We start from the raw sequence: 20,728 nt of genomic DNA, 5'->3' as shown, positions 1-20,728 counted from the left end.
TTGTGTTCAAATAATGACGTAACAATGAGACAAAGCAACGCAACAACTGAACTACTGTAACTGGAACAACAACCATCCTTATCGGACTTTCTTATATAACGTCACGTAACAAGCGCAAGAACGTTACCTAACAAGAGTGAAGTCAACGTTCACTCAGGACATGCACAGCGGTCTCCTGGGTGAAAGTCCTGTTTTGACCCATCAGCCACACCTTCCCCTCTTGCTATGTGGACTTCTTGCTTGTAATACTTTATCTACTCTCGTTCACAATGCCGGACGGGGGCTTAAAGTTGGGGGGGGGGGGGGGGGGGGGGGGGGCCCTTGGACCCTTTACTTCTGGCGCCCTTGGTCTTGATCTCCTCAGACTGCATGAGTAGGTCTCCCATGGGAATTACTCCTCCAGCATGTACACGCCAAAGAACATGTTTTTCATGTTTTTCACATCTTGCCATCACCTTGGAAGAGATATTGGCTCACCCTTCAGTCATTTCAGGGCAGCAACACAACACTTTTTGTGAAAATGTCCCTTTCGGTTCCAAGAGAGTAACTCATTTTCACTTTTGGCGAGGCCACAAAGACGATGTTTTACCTCAGACGTGCAGCAACAGAAAGCCTCAATTAAATCCAGCTGAAGTCAAAAATAAACAAAACAAGTAGTTTTCTTTCCCGCCGGGCTTGCGCGCCACATTTATTGCTCATTTTTGCACACAAAATTAAAACCGTTTTTTTTTTCTACTTCCTTATTGTAGTGCACACTGAAATGAGGACTGACAACATATCCCAGTAATTCTGGCAGCCAAATGATTTACAGTGATTTTACAAACAGCTACAAGAGCTTTTTGATAAAATGTTATTTCACCGAGATTAAAACAATGTAGCGAGTGAATTCTACTTTTGCTCTTTTACTGTTGTTGTAATATACAGCGTGTAAAAGTGTAACAATAATAACAGCACATACTTCTCAACATTCTGTAAAATAGTAAGAACAAAACAAGCATCTCATATAACAACCAATCAGCGATGGAGGGAAGTCGTGCTCCGTCGAGTCCATTATTGCCTCTTTGTGACTAAGTCAGCAAAGCGCAGAAACCACATTGGACTCCCGACAAACCAATTAACAGCACAACGAACAGCCATAACAATATATCAGATGAACGCAGGTTCATAAAAATTGAGTAAAAATAAAAAGTATTTTATAAGCACCTGTACCAGCATCTACACCCCACGGCTGCCTTTTGTGCCCTGAATCCCTGATGTGCTGCTAAAATGAGCTACATGCAAAAATCTTTTCCAGATCATAACACGAACAAAAAAATAATCACCAGAGAAGAATCTTAGATAATGTGATACACGCTTGTTCCAGCACATGTTTTACACTGTCTCGTTCGTTCACCAGCATAATACTGAAAGTGTCAGAATATAGCAGTCTGCCTCCTCCCAGATGGTGTTATCATTAAACCTCGCTTTGGGCCTGACTACACACACACACACACACACACACAAAATGAATACTAAGTGCCAAGTGGTGAAAAATATTGCCAATCATAATGAGGGATGATATCTAAGGCGTGCCAGGAAACAATGATTGGGGTAATAATGATGTTGTAAATAGCAGACATTAGTCGGCTTATTCCCATATGGGTTTATAAAGTTGTATTTTTTTATGAAACCTCACCTGCCTCAGTATCATCCTCCTCTGACATCACGGATATGATGCAGTTTGTTTGACTACATATTTATTATGGACAGGCCAACGATGACGGTGGCTGTCGGAGAGAATTAGCAATAAGAACCTTCATCATAGAAGCAGAATAATCACATTTACATGCGAGTCATCTGGAGGTAAAATCAAAATAATCTTGGAGTCTAATCATTGTGCACAGCAGTGGGACGCTTTTATGCTCGAGCTGATGCTTTGAGATGTTGCAGCTTTACATGTATTTCTGCTGCAAGCTGCGATTAATCACTGTTTTTATAATAACAGAAGATGAAATGATGTGTAATCTGTAAAGCGTCGCCTGTAGTGACAAACCAACAGATAACCATTACCAGACTCTACTTGACTAAATGGAGCATTACAGGTCATTGTTTTGGTTCCACTCTCAATGCATTGTTAAGCAGCAGTTGTTATCCAGAAAAAAAAAATAGCTCTAAAACCCTTAGTACACCTGTAGTACCTGCACAGCACCTAATGGCATTGTTAGCAACTAGCTAGTGAACATGCAGAGCATTTAGCAGCGAAAGAGCTACATGTTATCCTCTGGAGTTGATGGAGACTAAAACAGAGCTAAAAGGAAAATTCATTCTGGACTTACATTCGCCAGGTGGACAGAAACACGACTCCAAATACATTCTAATATTGTTCAGTGTCTGCTGGATGTGCAAATAGTCAGCTGTATGCTTAGAAAGTGCACCACATCAATTTAAAAAGTGATAATATGCAAGTGTCGTGTTCTCAACATGTTTCTGCAGCACCCAAATGGCCCAAAAACTGTTATTGCAGAGTTCACTTTGGGCACATTGACCGACATGGTGAAAGGCATGAACAAGGGTCAGAGTGATTGTATTTCAAAGGCAGGTAAACGAAGCAATGCTTTACATTATCCGTCAAATTCCAAAGATACACCAAGAAAAAAAGAATATAACTGACAGATGGACAAACACCTTCTCCTTCTTTTTACAAATTGGTTGCTGGAGATGTCTCTGCTGAGCGTAGGTCTCGGTGTCCGCTGGGAATGCCTCTGTAGAGCGCTGCTTTCCTTTTCTCTCTTCTTTCGATAGAAAAGACGAGCCTCTGCACTTCCCTGACTGCGCTGTGAGCTTGGCATGTTTTTAGCTTTTAGAGTTGAGTGCTAGAAGTTCAAAACCGCACCGAGGAGCCACAAAAAGTGCATCTCACGAGCATCTGTTTAGTGAAGTCATCGATAACAACAGTGGCGCGTGTTGACACGGAGGCTAATAGACTAATATTTTGCCTTTGAAGTGGGTAATGGGGGCTGATTACAGGCCCACTGGTCTATGCATGCTGTCTGATGCCCAGCGGTTATATGGCACAGCAACCTAACACTCTTCCTGTGTTCCTTCATGCTCTCCCTCTCTGTTTTGTCTCTGTCTGTCAGTTTCTGCCCTTCAGCCTTTGAGTTTGCTCTCCCCGAGCATCCCTCTTTCATTTTGCATCTCTTTGTCTCCATCTGTCTCCCTGCATCACGTCTCCTTCAGCTCCTGCCCCCCTCCTGCTCCGTTTTTGCCTTTCACTCGAAAACCCTCAATTTATTTATTCACCGTTGTTTTTATTTCCTGTCTGAAATGCGAGTGTTTTTCTCTCCTGTTGCAGTGGTCCTACGGATTCTACCTCACCCACAACCAGGGCCAGAGCGGCTTTGAATTCTTCTTCAAGACCAAAGAGCTGAAAAAGAAGTGGCTGGAGCAGTTTGGCATGGCCATGTGAGTGTGTTTTCTCCTGTGAGCTGACGTGTGTGTGTGTGTGTGTGTTCATGCGCCACAGCATGATAAGAGAGCGTCTTTGTCTCGTCTGCCTTTAGTCAGAACATCAAAACGCACACATTGCCTTTCCTGTTATTCAAGTTTGGCTGCTTGATGATTGATGAGGCACGCGCCACTGTGACAGAAAGATGAGCAGATTATAAGTCACACACCTACTTTCGACCTGACACACAAAAAAACATTTTGAATCCAGGTTTTTTATAAGCATTTAGCCCTTTATATACTCAGAGAACACAAGTGATTGTATTGAATTGCAGTAGTTAAACTGCATCAACCAGTCTGAACCTGAACTGGATCCAAATTCACCTAAACTTGACTGACAAACTGGTGCCAAGAGCGACAAATGGAACTATTGCATTTCACCTGCAGAGCCAAGAAGGAGTCGTCTGTCACAGAGCTGACAGGCCAGTCGAGTTGTATTGGTTGTAGTCGTACATTTCTAGATATTAATAATACTATAGTAACTGAAGTCCAAAACACAATTCAAACAATAATTGGCCAAAAGTATGCGTATGATTTTAATGAGAACATAAAGCAGTAAAGATCTTATACCACAGGACGGTGTGTGAAGACGTGGCCTTCAAGCTGAATTGTCGTGTGAAGCTCGTGGTTCATCTGCAGTCTGACAAAACTCCATTCCCTCATTTCAAACATCACGACCAAAACGTGAAGAGGAATTTGTCTACAAATAACACAACAGGTGCAGTAGGAGACAGTTGTATAATTATCCACTGTGACTCTGGAAAAGCTGTGTAAAGTCTAAGAAATAACCCTTATGATGTCCTAGTGATGTCTTCAGGGTTAGACCGCAATATTTGGACAGAAAGCGTCGTTACAGACTGAAGGTGTGGAGTTTGAAAGATGTGTATCACAAAAAGACGATGTAGACATTATGGGAAAGGTAGGATCAAGTATTTGATTCTAAAAGTCCTCTGCTGCTTTGATTCCAGCTATTATTTAAAAATGTAAAATCTATTTCTTTAGAAAAACCCATTCCTTGTATGTGATGCGGATGACAATAAGTGAACAGCAAATAAAACCCCTCATCCTCCCAGTCCTCCGTCTCCTTCCACAAGAGCTGAAATACTTGTTATTAGATCCGTGGCTTTGCCGCCGGTGGCATCAGTGACAGTTAGTTAAGAGCAGCGGGGCTCTCAAGCAGGTGCAATTACACTAATATAGATATAAAAAAAAGAAATCTGTGAAAAAAGAAAATCTGTGAAATAAAGGAAAGCAACAGGCCTTAACAGGAAGTGAAGAAGAGGATTAGGAAGATGAAGCCGGGGTGCGATGTGAGACTGAGAAAGAAGGCGCTTTGGTTGATTAACTTTTGGGGGCTGATTTAACTAGCTGTGAGAATAGAAAGTCGTTGCCAGACAATCACACCAAAGCGCTCCCACGGCGATGTTTAATGGCGGATCTGCGAACAGCAGTGAGTGAGCGCTCCATGCTTGAGAGTCAGAAGGAGACTGAAGACAGAAGTCCGTACAATTCAAGCGGCTGCCTCTCAGCAGACTCTGCAGAGCGGCATCGGACATCTTTAAACGCTTCAGCATGCAGAGAAACAGTGGAACTGGAAGAGGCCAGTCACATCTCAAAGTCAAGTCTGAAGGAAGAGGAAGCTCAGGTTTTATTGTTGCTGTTGCCATAAGCTACAGCAACGTATTCATGCAACTTACAGTTAACAACAATCTTCCCTAGAAAGCGTAGATATTGGCTGATCCCAGTACGGAGGAGATGACGCCACTGAAGGTCTCTTTTTGTATCACTTCCTTCCATCTCGGCGCTGTTTGTCCTATTTCCCAGAGAACACGCTGTAGCCCTTCACCTGTGCATATTAAGCAAAACGCTTACGCAACAATGTCATCATGTCTGGCTATCACAACACTGACAAAACAAAGGACCGACCTCTTACATCTGAAATAAACAGGCCTTTGTGCTACAGGCAAACTAGGGCCATCCTGTCTTTTTCTTTCTCCAACACACGCACACACACACATACACACACACACACACACACACACACACACACACACACACACACACACACACACACACACACACACACACACACACACACACACACACACACATTCATCCATGTCCCAAGGGGCCAAGAATACTTCTGTGTTCACTTCAAGTAGACCTTGCCCGTCTATTTGCAATTCTCTCCTTCCCCACTTCAAAGACTTGTATAGGAGAGTTTGTTGGCTGCAATTATAAGTGAACCATTTATTTATTTATTTTTTTGCTTTTGAAATTCATGTTTTCATCAAAGACCAGAGCATTTTGAAAACTGTAACAAGACAGACAAACCGGCACAAATCTGTCTTCGTTCATTCATTTTGGCTCATCTGTAACTCGTAGTACAACGGGCAGCGCTCAGTGTTTGTGATGCAGTTTCGGTCCAACTGCTCGTCCTGATTCTGAGTCGTTACTCCTCCGTTATTTAAAACAGATGTGTTCAGGGGCACAGAACAGTACATGCAGTTCAATACTGTCAGTGTTACATATGATATATAGAGCTTTAATATTCATCCTGAACCCTAAAGATCGAGACAATTATGATATTTTTATTTCATACCTCAAGTTCTCATCATCATGTGCTACGGGAGGTACAGGAGCAGAGACTCTATTGAAAACTCAGTGGTGCAATTCAAGCACACGCTCAACCACAGCAGTTTAGCTGACACTGCATTCTGAATGCCAGAAACACGCATATTTGCAGAACTCTTTTTGAAATCTTTGTTTACCCACGACTGGACTTGATTTGGCAGCTCACTCTCAAATCAGACAACAATGGGAACCAGTTATCTTCATCGTGTTGTCTTTGACATTTTCAATTCCATTTGTTGAACATAGAAAAAGTCCCTGTTTGAACTGAATCAGCGTGTAAAGGTGAAGGTGAAGGCGCTTTACTGTCGTTTACGACTTATCTCGACCGAGCTTCAACTTCCTGCCAGTTGATTTTTAGGAAATCAGTCTAAAAACTAATGGTTTACTTCACAAACGTGTTCTAACTACTACTACTCATGATAATAATATTAATCATATTAATCATATTACAGCCAATATTTTGGAAGTGAAGGTAACCTTTGTTGTGTTTCTCTCGTTTAGATCCAACATTCATCCTGAGAACGCCACCAACAACTTCCACGAGTTTAAAATGCACACCTTTGAAAGGATCACCTCCTGCAACTCTTGCCACATGCTGCTGAGGTAAGAGGCCGTTTATTATTCACACACACACACACACACACACAAACACCCACAGCGAAAGCAGCACAAAACCCTCTTCAAGGCCATCGTCAGACATAAAGACTGAGGACAAGACACGGGCCCTTTCCCTTCAAACACCTGTCAGGACTCCTTTGAAAGACCTCCCCTCCTCCTATTCCTCTCCAGTGTACCCTAACAATCTATTCGTCACTTTCCTTTTACTCCTCTCTTCCTCTGCACATGTGCCTCAGCTACACACAAAGTTTCTTTTGAATTTGCTGAATGGTATCGGCACCCGGAGGACCGCGGCTCATGGTCTTTCTCACAGCGGGAACGACCGAGTGGTTTCACCTGCTGAGGGACAGTCGAGTAAAAAGTGTCTGTCACGCTTCAGCACTATTTGAAGGCGACGCACTGTGAACATACAGAGCCGGGCGCCGAACATTTTCTCAGGATGAGAGACGAGAAAAACAAGAATAATGCAGGGAAAGTATCAAGAAGCAACTGAAGTGCCGTGTGTCATTGATTTCTTGATTATTTCTCAAGTGTTCTGTTTACGTAATGATCGGTCCCTTTGACTGCTTCATTAGGACTATTGTGCTGGAGCTCTTTGTTTGCAGTGCGCCTGCAAAGGAACAACGCATCAACTTGAAAAGGACACAATAGAAATTCAACCTCTTATCTAAACGTCACCAAATATCAAATGACTTCATGAATCATAAGTCTAATGAGTCAAGTGTTATTCTGTGTATTATTAAATCTGAGATCTAGTATGCTGATAATCTGTGTAAGAGCACAGGCCTCGCTGAGGTATTGTGTCATTAATCCTGGTGAAAGTTTTCTGTTCACCTTCCTTTCATGTTATTTCACAGGAATTGTGAAGGATTCATAAGAGCGGCGTCCTGATGGTTTAAATTCACTGCTCTGACTTCTTCCCCCAATGCAACACACACACACACACCCTGCAGTCCTGAACTGCGCAAAAACATGATAGTGTTCCTGCACGTTAATGCCATGCCAGTTTTCTCAAAGACGTTAAACAGACAATTAGCTGGAGAGCAGAGCAAAGCAGCCTTTACTTTCATGTCATTTTAATTAGGACCTCTGAGATGGCTAATAAAAAAACACAGCAACACACTGCTGCTGCTTCAATCTCTGTGTGTGCGCACATCATTTACTACAAGAATGTCAGTATCTGCTTTTGTGAGCTGAAGCAGTTTTATGGTCTTTAGTTCAAATTTAAACTTATTGAAATGAACTTTCAAACCTGTATTGAAGTATTGAAATCTGGCCGGCGTCCTTGTTGCTGCTGAGCTGGCTAATGTGGAACCATCTTCATTTGAAGAAGGACTTAACTATGTCTAAAGCAAGCTCGCTTCAATATATTAACATGCCCGAAGCGACAATGCTATCATACAGAGTTTTAGCAGGGATGATGTGTTAACCATCTCATTTTAGCATCTTAACATGCTAACATTAGCTGAGAAGCACCAAACACAAAGTACAGCCGAAGCTGATTGAAATATCAATAATTAGTTTTGCAGGCGTTTTGCATGGCGCTAGATGAAATGTTACGGGGTCACCTAAGTCATTACAATTCATCCAGATGGCAATCCGTCCAATGGTTGTTGAGGCATTTCACTCAAAACCGCAAATGTCCACCTCATCGTGGTAAATAGGGAAGTCAGGGGATCACCAAAGTCATTAGGATTCATCATCCTGGAACCACGAATCCTGTACAAAACATCATGGCAACCATCTGCATAATGGTAGCGATGTATCAGTCAGTGCATACTGTCCTATAAGCATCACAGCCATGTTGCCATTCTTTGCACTGATATGCCGTTACTACTGTGTCTATACCTTTAAGCAATCCATGTGATGCCTTTCCCTGTTCGTCTGTCTGCAGGGGCATCTTTAACCAGGGCTACCTGTGCTCCAAGTGTGGTTTAGGTGCCCATAAAGAATGCCTGAGCCGCTTTGGCAGCTGTGGAAAAACAGGTAACACTCTGCTGCTTTACAGACGCAAATAAAACCAAAGTCTCTTCGCTTTATTGCACAAACTCATATCAGTCACGTCTAGTCTGCAATAAGTCTGCAGTTAACAGATTGTCCCTGAACAAAAATGATTTTGAGGGACGCATTAAATGTAATCGCATGAACACAACTGCACGTTTATGCTGCAGCAGTGTGAACATAATGACAGGTGACGCACATAAATCCGATGTTTTGAGTGTCTCGTGTGACTAATTATGATTAAGAGGGAGCTTTATTGCCCGGTTTAAAGCTACACAGTGACATCCTGAACAGAATCGCTTCCAAGTAGAATTGTGGGAATTAGGGAGTTTGCTCTAAATAAATAAGAACTTAATAAATGCCCTTATTTCTACAAACCAAGGTCATCCAAGTATTCGATCAGAATTGCAGATATTCATTCAAAAGCTCCCCCGCTTCCCTGGGTGGTTTTGACACTTCAGAGCACCTTAAAGGCAATGTCACTGTGTAGCATTGTACCGATCCCCGGCGCTTAGTAGTAGTTTTACTGAGGAGTTTTATGAAACTCCTAACTTTTTTTTTATTATGCCCCTGTTGTGTATCTGTCACTCAGCTCCCTGTGCAGGAGCACTGACAGCTCTGAAGGAAATGGTGGGAAAACTTCAGACATGTGGAATGAAAAGAAGGCCTTCAGAAACCAGCTTAGCATGTCCTCTGTGTGTGTGAGAGAGAGAGAGAGACAGAGAGAGACAGAGAGAGAGTAGGAAGAGGTGAAAAAACTAAATTCACACTTTTTGTTTGTGGAAGTTTTCTTTAGGTCTTGAAAGTGCATGCTTGTGTTCTCATGACACCAAAACTCTGCAAAATGTTTTTTTTATAAAAACCAAGCGATCTCGCTGGTTTTACTCTTACAGCCCGTAACATTGCGTGTCCCAATTGCGTGTGTTTTGTCTGTATTCCCCCGTGGCAAGCTGCCAGCTCCTGTTGGACCTGGCATCTGTCATCAGGTGCCAGCAGGTCGCAGAGGCAATAAAAGCCACTGCCAGGCCCACCCTGCCACAGTGCGGACCTTAGTAGATTTGGGCAACACCAGCGGCAGGAGAGCTGGTGAAGACTGGGATGTCGGTTTGAATTCCCCCTCTCATTACTCCGCACAGTGTCTCCACCCTCTGCTGGTACAGGGAATTGTGCAGGGACGAGGACCGATACTTTAGTATGAGCGTGAAGAAAAAGTAGAAGCACAAAAAAAACGATGCTCAGTTACAGTGATGAGAGGCGTTGTAATGTGTTGGTTGCACCACTTTTTGCTGATGTCCACAGACTTGACAACAGCATTGAACATTATTCACTCTCTAGAAAGCCACCGCAGTGTCCGCATGTACAAATACTGTCAATGCACAGGCAGGGCTGCAGAAACACACAATCACAGCATCGCAGTAGAGGGTTAAGTGTGTGTGTGTGTGTGTGCGTGTGTGTCAAAGATAAGTCATTGTTTACCTAAATGTGTCTCTGTTATCAGCTGCTGTTTGCATAACAGGTCAAAGGCCTGCTGAGAGTCATGTGTGTGTGTGTGTATAGGTACAATGCATATGTGTCTTTCTGCCTGCTAGTGTTAGGGGGCGTGTGTGTTTATGCAATTGCTCTGTTTGCACAGGTACAGGAGTAGTCGTGTGTATGTGTGCGCGCAAAGGTGTGTGTTGGTGTGTGTCTTGGGGGTGTAACCCGTCCCTCAGGGGAGCCAATGAAAGAAACTGGTGGAGCAAAAACCTCTGGTTTGCACAAACCCCCCCCCCCGCTACCTCCTCTATCCCGGCTGTCAGGTAGTGGCAGCGCAGCAAAACAAAGCGAACCACGGTCAGACACGAGCGTCCGCCTTCTCTACTAATGAGGGAGTGTTGCCTCGTACCAGCGAGTGTGTGCAAGTGTTTGCGTGCACCTGCTAACCCGTCATTCACTATGCCTGTTCTCAAACTTCTTTCAGATCCTGGCTCCGTCAGAACTCAGGTGAGCTGCTGCTGTGTGTGTGTGTGTGTGTGTGTGTGTGTGTGTGTCAGTGTTGATGTGTATACTGTCTGTGTCTGCCGTTCGCCTCCTTCTCCAAAGCTTTGCTGCACTTTGAAGACTGCTCCTTCCTGCAGCTATTTGCCAAAGAGACTCCAATTGACTTTACTTGCTGCAGCCTTCCTGACGCCACAAACAAAAATTTTTTCTTTTTGCAGATTTTAACCTGTGGTGTCCCTGCTGTTTTTAAAACTGCTGTGTACTTTACTGCTACAAGGTTAAAACATATCCCCAAGCAGGAAATTAGACTGGGCTAACAACCAAAAGCAAATAACTGAAACTGCATTATGCAGGTAAGACTTTTATGCAAAAATGATCCATCTCATCAGCAAAAAACACAAGACTGGTGTGAAATTGACAAGTGTCCCTTGTTGCTCTGATTTTATATCTGGTGCTAGGTGCCGTCTAGCAATGACAAGTGTTATTTATGCAGAAAACATGCCCAACACAAATTCAAAATGCAATCTTTTTTTAAAACAGCAGAAACTTTTCGACTAGCTTTGATGCAATGCACACAACAAGACTACATGAATACAGTGTGTTGAATGGTTGTTGTTGTAGTAGTAGTAAAATCAGTACTACTGTTTTGTGTGGAAATAGTTAAGAGTATCCCACTGGCTTCATGTAGTTTTCCACCTATGCCAAAATGTAGGAACACAAATCCAACTAAATGGCATCTAAACTATCTAGAAATCCCACCAGTGGAACTGCTCTCTGCAGCTTTTAGATATTCCTGCTGCAGCGGGACACACAGTAGTTTGCCTGTGGCGACAGTGCATGCGATATTGGTTTTAATATGTTATGAAGTGCCGTCCATGTCAGGCCCGTTGCATGTGGGCTTCATAGGGGAAATAGCAGGCTGGGTTATAACATGAATTCTGTGTGTGCAGCTGTTGAGAGGTTTATTGGTAGGACTGAACACGTTCAGCTCACCGAGTGTAGCTAATAATTGATTTAGTTTGTTATAAGGCAGTAAGGAGATGCAGTTCCATGGCAGACATGTGTGTGTGCTTGCGATGGAGAAACTGATGAATGGACTAACGATAAGTGGAGAGCAAGATGTTTGTTTCTAAAGGTGCTTGTGTTTGTTCGTGAACATGCATGTGCCTGTTTCAGTGTGTAACTCTCTGTGTGTATTTTTTTCAGTGCAAAGATCGAGATGCAGGTGAGAAATTCAGAGCACAACACTACACCAGACATCCTCCCGCCTCCCGCTCTGTCTTCTCTTCCTCCCCTGAAATCAGTTTCCTTCTCACTGCCGATGTTTACGTGCATAGAGACAGTTGCTCCTAAAACAAATGACCAGATGTAATTCACTATATGCACTTATACTGTTTATTAGCATGCTGCTAGTACCAGCTAGTATCAGCTTTGAAAACATTGATCTTTCTCTGCAAAACAAGGACTGTCCAAGTGATTTTAGTTCACATAACTCAACTATCTAATTGGCTTTATGTTATAATTATGAATATTACACCTTTCAGTGCTGCAATTAACACTTATTTTCATTATTAATTAATCAGATAAATGTCTTTCCAATTCCTTCTTTAAACAAAAATGGTAAAAAATATTTGTTCCTCACAATTTCAAAGAGCCACAGGTGACTTATTTTGTCAGAATAATGGTCCAAAACACAAAGAAACTCCATTATAATGATACAAAAAGAGAAGTCTCTGTTAATGGACACTTTGTTTAAGCCCGATACCTTTTTCACGTTATTGGCTGTGAATGTGCACACACATAATCATTTTAGTTCTCTATACTTCCCTCTATCAGGTCGTTTGCCCGGATTGACAACAGGTTTTTACATGAATTACCACTGGCATGGTGTCATGATTGTTTTTCCTGGTGAGGAAGGTGTACCTGGTAGCTATTAACTGATTTTATCATATGAAGGTATCATGTTAAGAGTTTAAGTGGAATAAAGCCAAAATAGATTGCATAAAATAGCATTTTAGTGGTAAAGTAAACGCAGTAAAGTCAGGCATTGTATTTCCTCCTCCCTCCTTCTGTGGCTTTCTGTCCCTCAATCTTTCCCCAACAGAATATGAGTAACATGCAGCATCCTTTCAATTGTGTGTGTGTGTGTGTGTGTGTGTGTGTGTGTGTGTGTGTGTGTATGTGTGTGTGTGTGTGTGTGTGTGTGCGTACACCACACAGAGGGCCTTTAATCTCTCATAAACCTGGCTTCAACACTCATTTTTCCACCCCTCCATCCATTATGCTGCAGAAAATCATTTCTGACTGAAGACGCATTAAAATCAATAGGCATTTGATTGCCCCGGCCCTCGGTGTTTCATAATATTTCGACGCGGCTCTCTTTGTCTGTTTTCAAAGGTGTGCTAACACTTGGCTTGTCCATGTGTGGATAGAAAATGCAATTCGTGCCCCCGAGACTCAATTCTCCATGGCCCTGTGTCTTTAGAAGTCCTATTCAGGCAAGCTAGCACATGTCAGGCTGCCAGGCTCAGTGCTACAGCACTGGAACAGACCCTGAAAGAGAAGAAAGCCTGATATAGATGTATGAGAGCTTTCAATACAATGTTGTTGACGTCTGTATTATTTGCCTTAAGCTTTACCCTTTTCTTCATGCACTCACTACAAGTTCTTTTTCTCACATTGTATTCCTGCACAACACTATCGCCACACAATGCAGAGGAAGATTGCGATACGAACTCGGCGTTTGTTTGGCATGGGTGGGTGCTTCATAACAGACCAGTTATAATTCAATTTCAGTGATTTCTCGGTAAATAATGGGATCAAAGTTTGGCCATTGTGCAAAATCAAGTAGTGCTGACTGAGGTCATTTCAACAAACACATTCGGTGTGATTAAAACGTACTTCTTTAAGTGCCAGTGCAAACCCTTACTGCTATATTGTAATATATTACCTACAGAGCCTCAATCAGTCCGTGCACTGGATTGTTGCAGGTGAGGGAAGGTTGTGCATGGGCTGTGTCGCCAAAGACAATATTACCGATCATAGTATTCTGAAAAATAAGGGAACGGTTTTCCTTTTAATTTTTTATTATAAATGTGATTAGGACTCGTTTTTATTAAATTTCAATAATGTAAAAAAGTTGATTGAATTTTCCCTCAGCAGGCCAGAATACGTCGTACAGCAGTGAACAGTGTCACTCCTGCTTATGTCTTATCTAAGAACCTGATAACCAGCCGTGCACCAGAGTGCACTGGTGCTTATCTGTGATAATGGGTCCAAATGATGTGCTAGGGCAGTACACTGGTGACAAGGGGTGTGTGTGTGTGTGTGTGTGTTTACACATGTATACTCCCTCTCATTACCAGCTATAATGGGGCCATGTATAGGTTAGTGGGGCAAAGACACACATTTAGAATGGCAAACATGCCCTTTCAGACCTGAGGCCAAACAGTGCATCCATATATATATATATATGTATATATATATATATATATATATACATATCCGATGCAACCACGCATTCACGACTGAAGAAATCTAGACGTAGAAGTCTTAAGACATTTTAAATGTGTCCTCCTTTAATCATACAGATACTTTATAAAATATAAAGTAGACATTAACAAACAGAAAAGGGAAGACACCCCATGTGAATAGGGTAAAAAAATAATATATATATATAAATCAGGCTTTCAGTGATATATGAGCAAACAAGAAAATAAGGAAAGAAAGTGGAATGTCTATAGATTATATATACACACATGTTTTGGTATAGTGTATAGTTTCAGACAGGCAGATTAGTTTAAAGCCCAACCGTACACAGGAGCTAACCGTTGTCCCTCTTGCAGGTCGGCCCAAGATGCTGGTAATCAGGAACTACTTTGGCGTGCCGAGCCCCACGTCTGGTCCAGCGCTCAGCATCCAGGCGGGTGACATCATCGAATTAATCTGCGCCGACCTTCACAGCCCCTGGTGGCAGGTCAGAGGTCCCGCTCTTAATCAAGTCTTTCACAACACACCAAAAATAGACCTGGTGTATTTAAATCTCTCATTTCCTCCACTGTGACACCAGCTAACCCTCGCACTGACCTCATATTCTGCAACAGGGTTGGAATGATGTCGGTCAGCTCTGCGTTTTTAATATAAATCTGCATGGCCCACTCATTATTAAATGGATTTCGCATTAATGTCCTTTTGTATCAACTTTCTCATCAGTTAAAGATATGTTCATGTAGACATCTTACTTCAAGTTGGACATGTTCTACAGGTGCCGAGTCAAAGTAGCATTCCAGTTGTGTTTCTGGCTAAAGACAGCGCAGGTTATTTGGATTGTTCTTGCCGACAATCTGCATGTGATAATCTAATTCCTTTTAAAGGTGTATACACACTCAGGTAATTATACACACAGCAGAGCACCCACTTTAATTAAGGAAGTAAAACTCCAACACACTGGAACATGTTTGTTTGTTATATGCAGTGTCATGTGACCCCTGCAAACATCAACGGAGGAGGAAAGATCTGTAAATTCTGATGAATTGTTGTGTATCATTCACATATTGTGTGTGTGTCTCAGAGGCTGTTATCATAATTACAATGGGATTTTACCTGAGGGCCTGATAAGGGCATCGTATATTAACATGAACTACTGTACTATTGTTTTATAATCAGACATGTAATGAGGAAACCAACCAATCTCATAGTACTAAATACAAAACAGATGAAATAGATAAAGAATTTCAATTAACCCTGAGTAAAAGCTTAAACTGGAGGCAGCTACCGCCCCGCAGTCAGCAAACATTCAATATCCATCACCTCTGTAGCCAGCAGACCATAATCATTTCTGTTCTGGGGATGCGTGGAAAAATGGAATCGATCACTGTAATTTCATTCCATTCAACAGCAACCATCTGTTTACTCTGTCAGTGTTAGCAGCCATACTCATTATCACCCTGTTAGCGAGGATGCAGCAGAAAGCAGGGCTTTCCACAAGGTCTGATAACATGTCCTGAGGTAGCAGGGATGTGACGGCCGACGGCCGCAAAACCATCAAAACGGGCTTAGCTGGCCGTGTGCTCCTCGTGCCGCCCACATAATGGCTGAAAACACACAAAGCGATCCCTCAATCACGTGTCATAAAACTCTTTTTCACCCCTAGGATCCCTGAAATCGTCAAAATCACATTTTCAAATCAAATCAAAACAGTGTGACAGTCAACGTGTAGCTTATGTATCGCCTGATGGTGCTGCAGTATAGTTCTGAAAAACTGTACAAAACAAAATAATACATTTAAAATGTGTGAAAAAAACCGAAACTCGTGTCTTTTAAGTCCAATTGGCTTCATATAGTCCATTTTTACTCCCGCTCAGCTCATAGACTTTACATTGGGATGATGTAATATGAATTAAAATAGCTCTTCTAGGCTTTGAAAGAGTTCTTGTGTTAAATAATCATGATAGAAAAGTAATAATTGGGACAAATTAAGACTGTATTCAGAGATAGCTGTATCGCAGGCAACAGCTGAGCTTTGGGATTTGCAGAGCTGGAGACTTGTGCACGACAGGAGTTCTACACAAAAATGCTCATTTACGCATTGGAGTATATAAACAGACACTCCGTGCACGCTGCAGGTCACTGTGCATCTGCTGCTCAGTTCAGAACGGCCGTCTGCATACGCACCAAACTCCCAATCTGAATCATTTTGAGCCTCAATTTCTTTTTCAGCTATGGAATCCATGACTGGTTTATTGTCCCTTTTTTAAATCAAATATCTTGTCAGTGCACAGAACAAAAGCAGCATCATCAACCCACAGTAGAAGACCTTAACTGCACTACGGCCTCTTTATTTTCTGAGTTTCCTCATTGCTGATGAATCACGGCACCGAGCTTAAAGAGTCATCACCACGGGAGGAATAAGGAACTCTTTCCTTCTTCCTGCCAGCCATTACTACACTGCTCTGTGTCGCGGGCTAATTGTTTCTGAATACTAGAGACAGAGTCTGCCAGATGTACATAACACAATTATCTCTCTGCGGTTTCAGGGCAAAATCCTGACGTCGAAAGAGGTCGGCTTCTTTCCGAGCGACGCCGTGAAGCCCTGCCCATGTGTAAGCAGCGTTTCCTTCTTGTCCTTCGCTACATTAGAGCCTGTTGTAGCAGCTCATGTTTGGCTGCGTGTTCTTACAAGCAGGCCAGCGATGTGAGGATGTTTGTGGATTTGTGAAAGGAAGGTAAGTTATTTTACCTGGCGTGAGAAGAAGAAAAAAAACAGCCCCTGGGTTTTTATGTTCTGCACAAGAGGAGCTCGTGTTGCCTTATGAGATAAAAGCTTTACTGTCTAATTCACTTTATCATTAAGAAGCAAAGAAAGAAACCATGTCTTATAAAAGGAACAAGCAGTACTTTGTATTTTACAAACTAATCTGGAAAGCTGAGGAGGAGGACCGTCTCGTTCCATTTGATAAAATAAAATTCACTCTCTGTCCAACTGCTTCAGGGATACGAGCCGTCCCGCAGATAACAAACCATTATCACCACGTCAACACAGTTTTAAAAGATAAGAAGAGCATTAAGCGGTTTTATTGGCGTTGTACAGTTTCTTTTATTTTTTATTGAAGGGCAAAACATCAGCTTGAAAACAGTACAGTGTGGAACTGGCGCCAAGTATACTCCATGTAGTGGTGCACGTGGTGTTGAGCCCGGATGAGTTCAAGCTTCATGAAGAATAACAACACACGTTTGCTCTTTGCTCCAGGTCCCAAAGCCCGTCGACTACACCTCTCAAGCTTGGTATGTCCACACGACCGCTGTCTCAGTCTGAATGTATTACTGAAAGAAGGTGAAAGTCTTTACTCATGCTAAGAAACACAGCAGCTGTAACAGATGTAAATGTACAGATACAGATAGATACAGATACACACACACATATCAAAGCAGTTACACAAGGCAGCTCTGACCTGGAAGTGTGCGCAAATTGAACTGCTACCCCACACATTGTCTGCGTACCATTGTCCTTAACAGTCAATAACTTTGTCTTCTTTTCGGCCGTGGTGTTGTAGGTTTGCGGGGCCCATGGAGAGGCTCCAGGCAGAGGCGGAGCTCATCAACAGGGTCAACAGCACCTACCTGGTCCGCCATCGCAGCCGAGAGTACACGGAGTACGCCATCAGTATAAAGTAAGTGCGACGCTCCCATCAAGTCATTCAAGAGCCTCGTATGCAGAAATTGTCGGTGTCGCCCCCTCTGATTACAACTGGCTTCTTGGATTTAATTGATTTAAATGAAATACTATCGTGAATGAAAATGATACACAAGTTGCATTCATAATAGGAGTGCCCTTTAAATCTAATATCCGCTTTTTAATGAGACAAAGTGTTGACAACAAAAATGAACAACACATAAATGTGTCTATTTAATGAGTAATAATTACGGGCTTGTCTCTGGTGTGGTTATCAACAATCATCAGATTTTATAGTTTCACTTTAACGTGACAGTTCTTCTGTCCGTCTGCGGCTGCTCCGCCTGCTAGATTCATCGGACGCCTTCGGCCAAACCACGCTATCGACCGGATGTAACTCCCGGCTGGACAACACAGTTTGATGGACCCATTTATAGCTCCTTTTACAGGATGATGTGCTTTCAGACTCTGGTGTCCCACAGTGATGTGTGTGAATCTGACCAAACCAGATGCTAATCCTGGAGCAGGATCTCTGGAGTTAAGGCACGGAGCAGTATTCCTCATGCTTTGACCTTATTACATACACAGCCATGTTAATCTTGGTAATAACAAATGAACAAAGCACATTTCAGAACCTTGGGGTGTCAGCGACCATATCGTTGTCAGCACGCTTCTCTCTGAGCAAGGGAAACAGTCCTTCAAACTGTTTTTAGTATCCTTCTTTTTTTTAGCGCTGACGTCTTAATTGCTCGTGTGCACGCAGACGACAGTGGTCCGAACAAAGCAGAGAACAACTGTAGGACTAGTCAAGGTTGTCCCCCCCCCCCCCACCCCCCCATAAAAGAGAGCGGCAGGGTAGAAATAAACGTCTACGTTGTGGGAACGACATTTAAAAAGAATTAGTCACAAATGGAGATGCCCCCTGCCCTCTCTCTCCTTCAGTGTGTGTTTCTCAGAGTAGAGCTGGCAGAAGATTTCTTTGATGATTGTGTCCAAATAGCCAAGAGACCCCCGTTCTGTACAAATGAGGCTCCAGCCTGTTGACTCACTGTGGAGAGTTCTGGCCACACACAGCGGAGTGGATATCTTCATTACAAAGTTTACTTTTAACATTGAGAACTCTGAAGATTTCCTTGAACCAAACAAGACCAAACAATTTGAAATATACGACACTATATCTCAATGTTTTGGGAAATAAACCCAATTGCTTGCTTGCAGAGAGTGAGATTGATAACACTCGTGACTACCAGGAGAGAGTTCGTTTAGCTTAGCACAAAGGCTGGAAACAAGAGGAAAGAGTTAGCTTAGCTCTGTCCAAAGGTTAAAAAACGAGTGTAAAAGTGTAATTTGTCAACGTTGTGAGTAATGCACTTTAAAACAGTTCAAACAAACATGATACAGATTGTTAATAGGTTTGAAAATGCCGGTAGACTGAATTTGTAGCTTTGGACAAACAACTATTGTCTGTGTTAAGATATAGCACAGTAATGGCCACCGCTGTCCCTCTGTGTGTGTGTTGTAATCTGAGCTTTGTTGACAAAGCCTGGCCGTGCGTGCCTTTAGGCGCATGTTTGTGCACGTGAGCGTGCCCCGCTGATTAGCTCACGGCCGCCGCTCTGCGCTCATACATCGGTTACAGATGATAACAGGCTGTTAGCACCATTAGCTGCGAGCCGCCCTGCTCAGCTGTCCTCATGTAGAGAGCTGTCGAGAGGCAAGAGAAACGCTTTAAAACTATTACAAAGCAGACACACATGAGAGTGGTATTGCTTTTTTCATAAACCCTCCTAGCATTAGCAATGTGTGTTTTGAAGTTAATTATAGTTGAAATCAAGACTTCCTCGTGTCCGAGACCTGACCCAGGACCAGAGTGGACTTTCTGTTTATCAGTCTAATTCTCTTCAGGTCCCTTTTTAAAACCAGCTCTCTCATTTTTAAGTAGTTTATGCGTGTTGATTTGAGTATGTTTTCAACAGGTTCAAGGCTAACTTTGGAAACAGGCAACAAGCAGATTGCTGCAGTCGGCCCTTTAACAGTTGAATAATCTCTGATTCAGCATCACTGTGAATGACAGACATCTTTTCTGCACACTCTGACCAAAGCTTTTTACCCGTCCAACCCCAGAGCTCCCATCAGCCACCCTGTTATTGCCAACACAAGTATGCGGGGTGGAGGCGGCGCTTGCACACATGCACACGTTCTCCTGACCACCCATCATTCATGTGTCACAAACCTTTCGGGACCCCATGCATTACAGAGAGGGCCGTGCTCTCCACATGGGCCAGGGGGGCCGGCCACCGGTCGATGGCGGTGATCAGAGACGGAAATTAGACTCATAACTTATTCAATGGCCCACAGGTACAACAACGACGTGAAGCACATAAAGATCCTGACCAAGGACGGCTGCTTCCACATCGCAGAGAACAAGAAGTTCAGGAGCCTATTAGTGAGTCTTTTCAGCCTCTTTTGTTTTTTTTCTAATTCCACCACTGCAATTCATAAATAAATCATCACGTTCGCTTAATGAAGTGTCAAAAACCTGAATTTTATTTTAGCAGTGTGCACAAAAATAGCCGTGAATAGAAACGTGTTTATGCTGGCCTGAGGGCTTCAGCGTTATAGATAAGTCCAGTGCACATTGGAAAGGTTCGCCAGCTTTCTTCGAGCCAGCAACAGTATTTCCTCAGATTCGCTAATAACAGTATTTTGTTAGCATATGATTTCACTGCTTTTTATAGATTCAGAAACCCTGATCTGACTATTTCTCATCTCCAGCAGGTTAAGAGCAGGAGGTACTGTGTCAAACACAAGATTCAGACTCTTTCTTGATGTGTAAAT

General features: G+C 42.7%; 1 protein-coding gene across 1 annotated transcript in view; it reads left to right on the top strand.

Annotated features, from left to right (window-relative positions):
- Window positions 1-20,728, top strand: part of vav3 (vav guanine nucleotide exchange factor 3) — a gene marked incomplete at its 5' end in the record, with an annotated part of 75,714 nt that overhangs the window by 46,330 nt on the left and 8,656 nt on the right. The window contains 10 exons of the mRNA XM_079181765.1: window positions 3,335-3,444; window positions 6,622-6,723; window positions 8,633-8,724; window positions 10,700-10,722; window positions 11,926-11,944; window positions 14,565-14,695; window positions 16,755-16,820; window positions 17,468-17,502; window positions 17,772-17,888; window positions 20,249-20,336. Of these exons, the coding sequence (XP_079037891.1) occupies window positions 3,335-3,444; window positions 6,622-6,723; window positions 8,633-8,724; window positions 10,700-10,722; window positions 11,926-11,944; window positions 14,565-14,695; window positions 16,755-16,820; window positions 17,468-17,502; window positions 17,772-17,888; window positions 20,249-20,336 (783 nt within the window). The remainder of the gene's footprint in view (window positions 1-3,334; window positions 3,445-6,621; window positions 6,724-8,632; window positions 8,725-10,699; window positions 10,723-11,925; window positions 11,945-14,564; window positions 14,696-16,754; window positions 16,821-17,467; window positions 17,503-17,771; window positions 17,889-20,248; window positions 20,337-20,728) is intronic.

The sequence above is a fragment of the Pholis gunnellus genome, assembly GCF_910591455.1.
Source record: "Pholis gunnellus genome assembly, chromosome: 20".
In the NCBI taxonomy this organism is placed as follows: Eukaryota; Metazoa; Chordata; class Actinopteri; order Perciformes; family Pholidae; genus Pholis; species Pholis gunnellus.
This window is presented reverse-complemented; position numbering and strand designations above follow the sequence as displayed.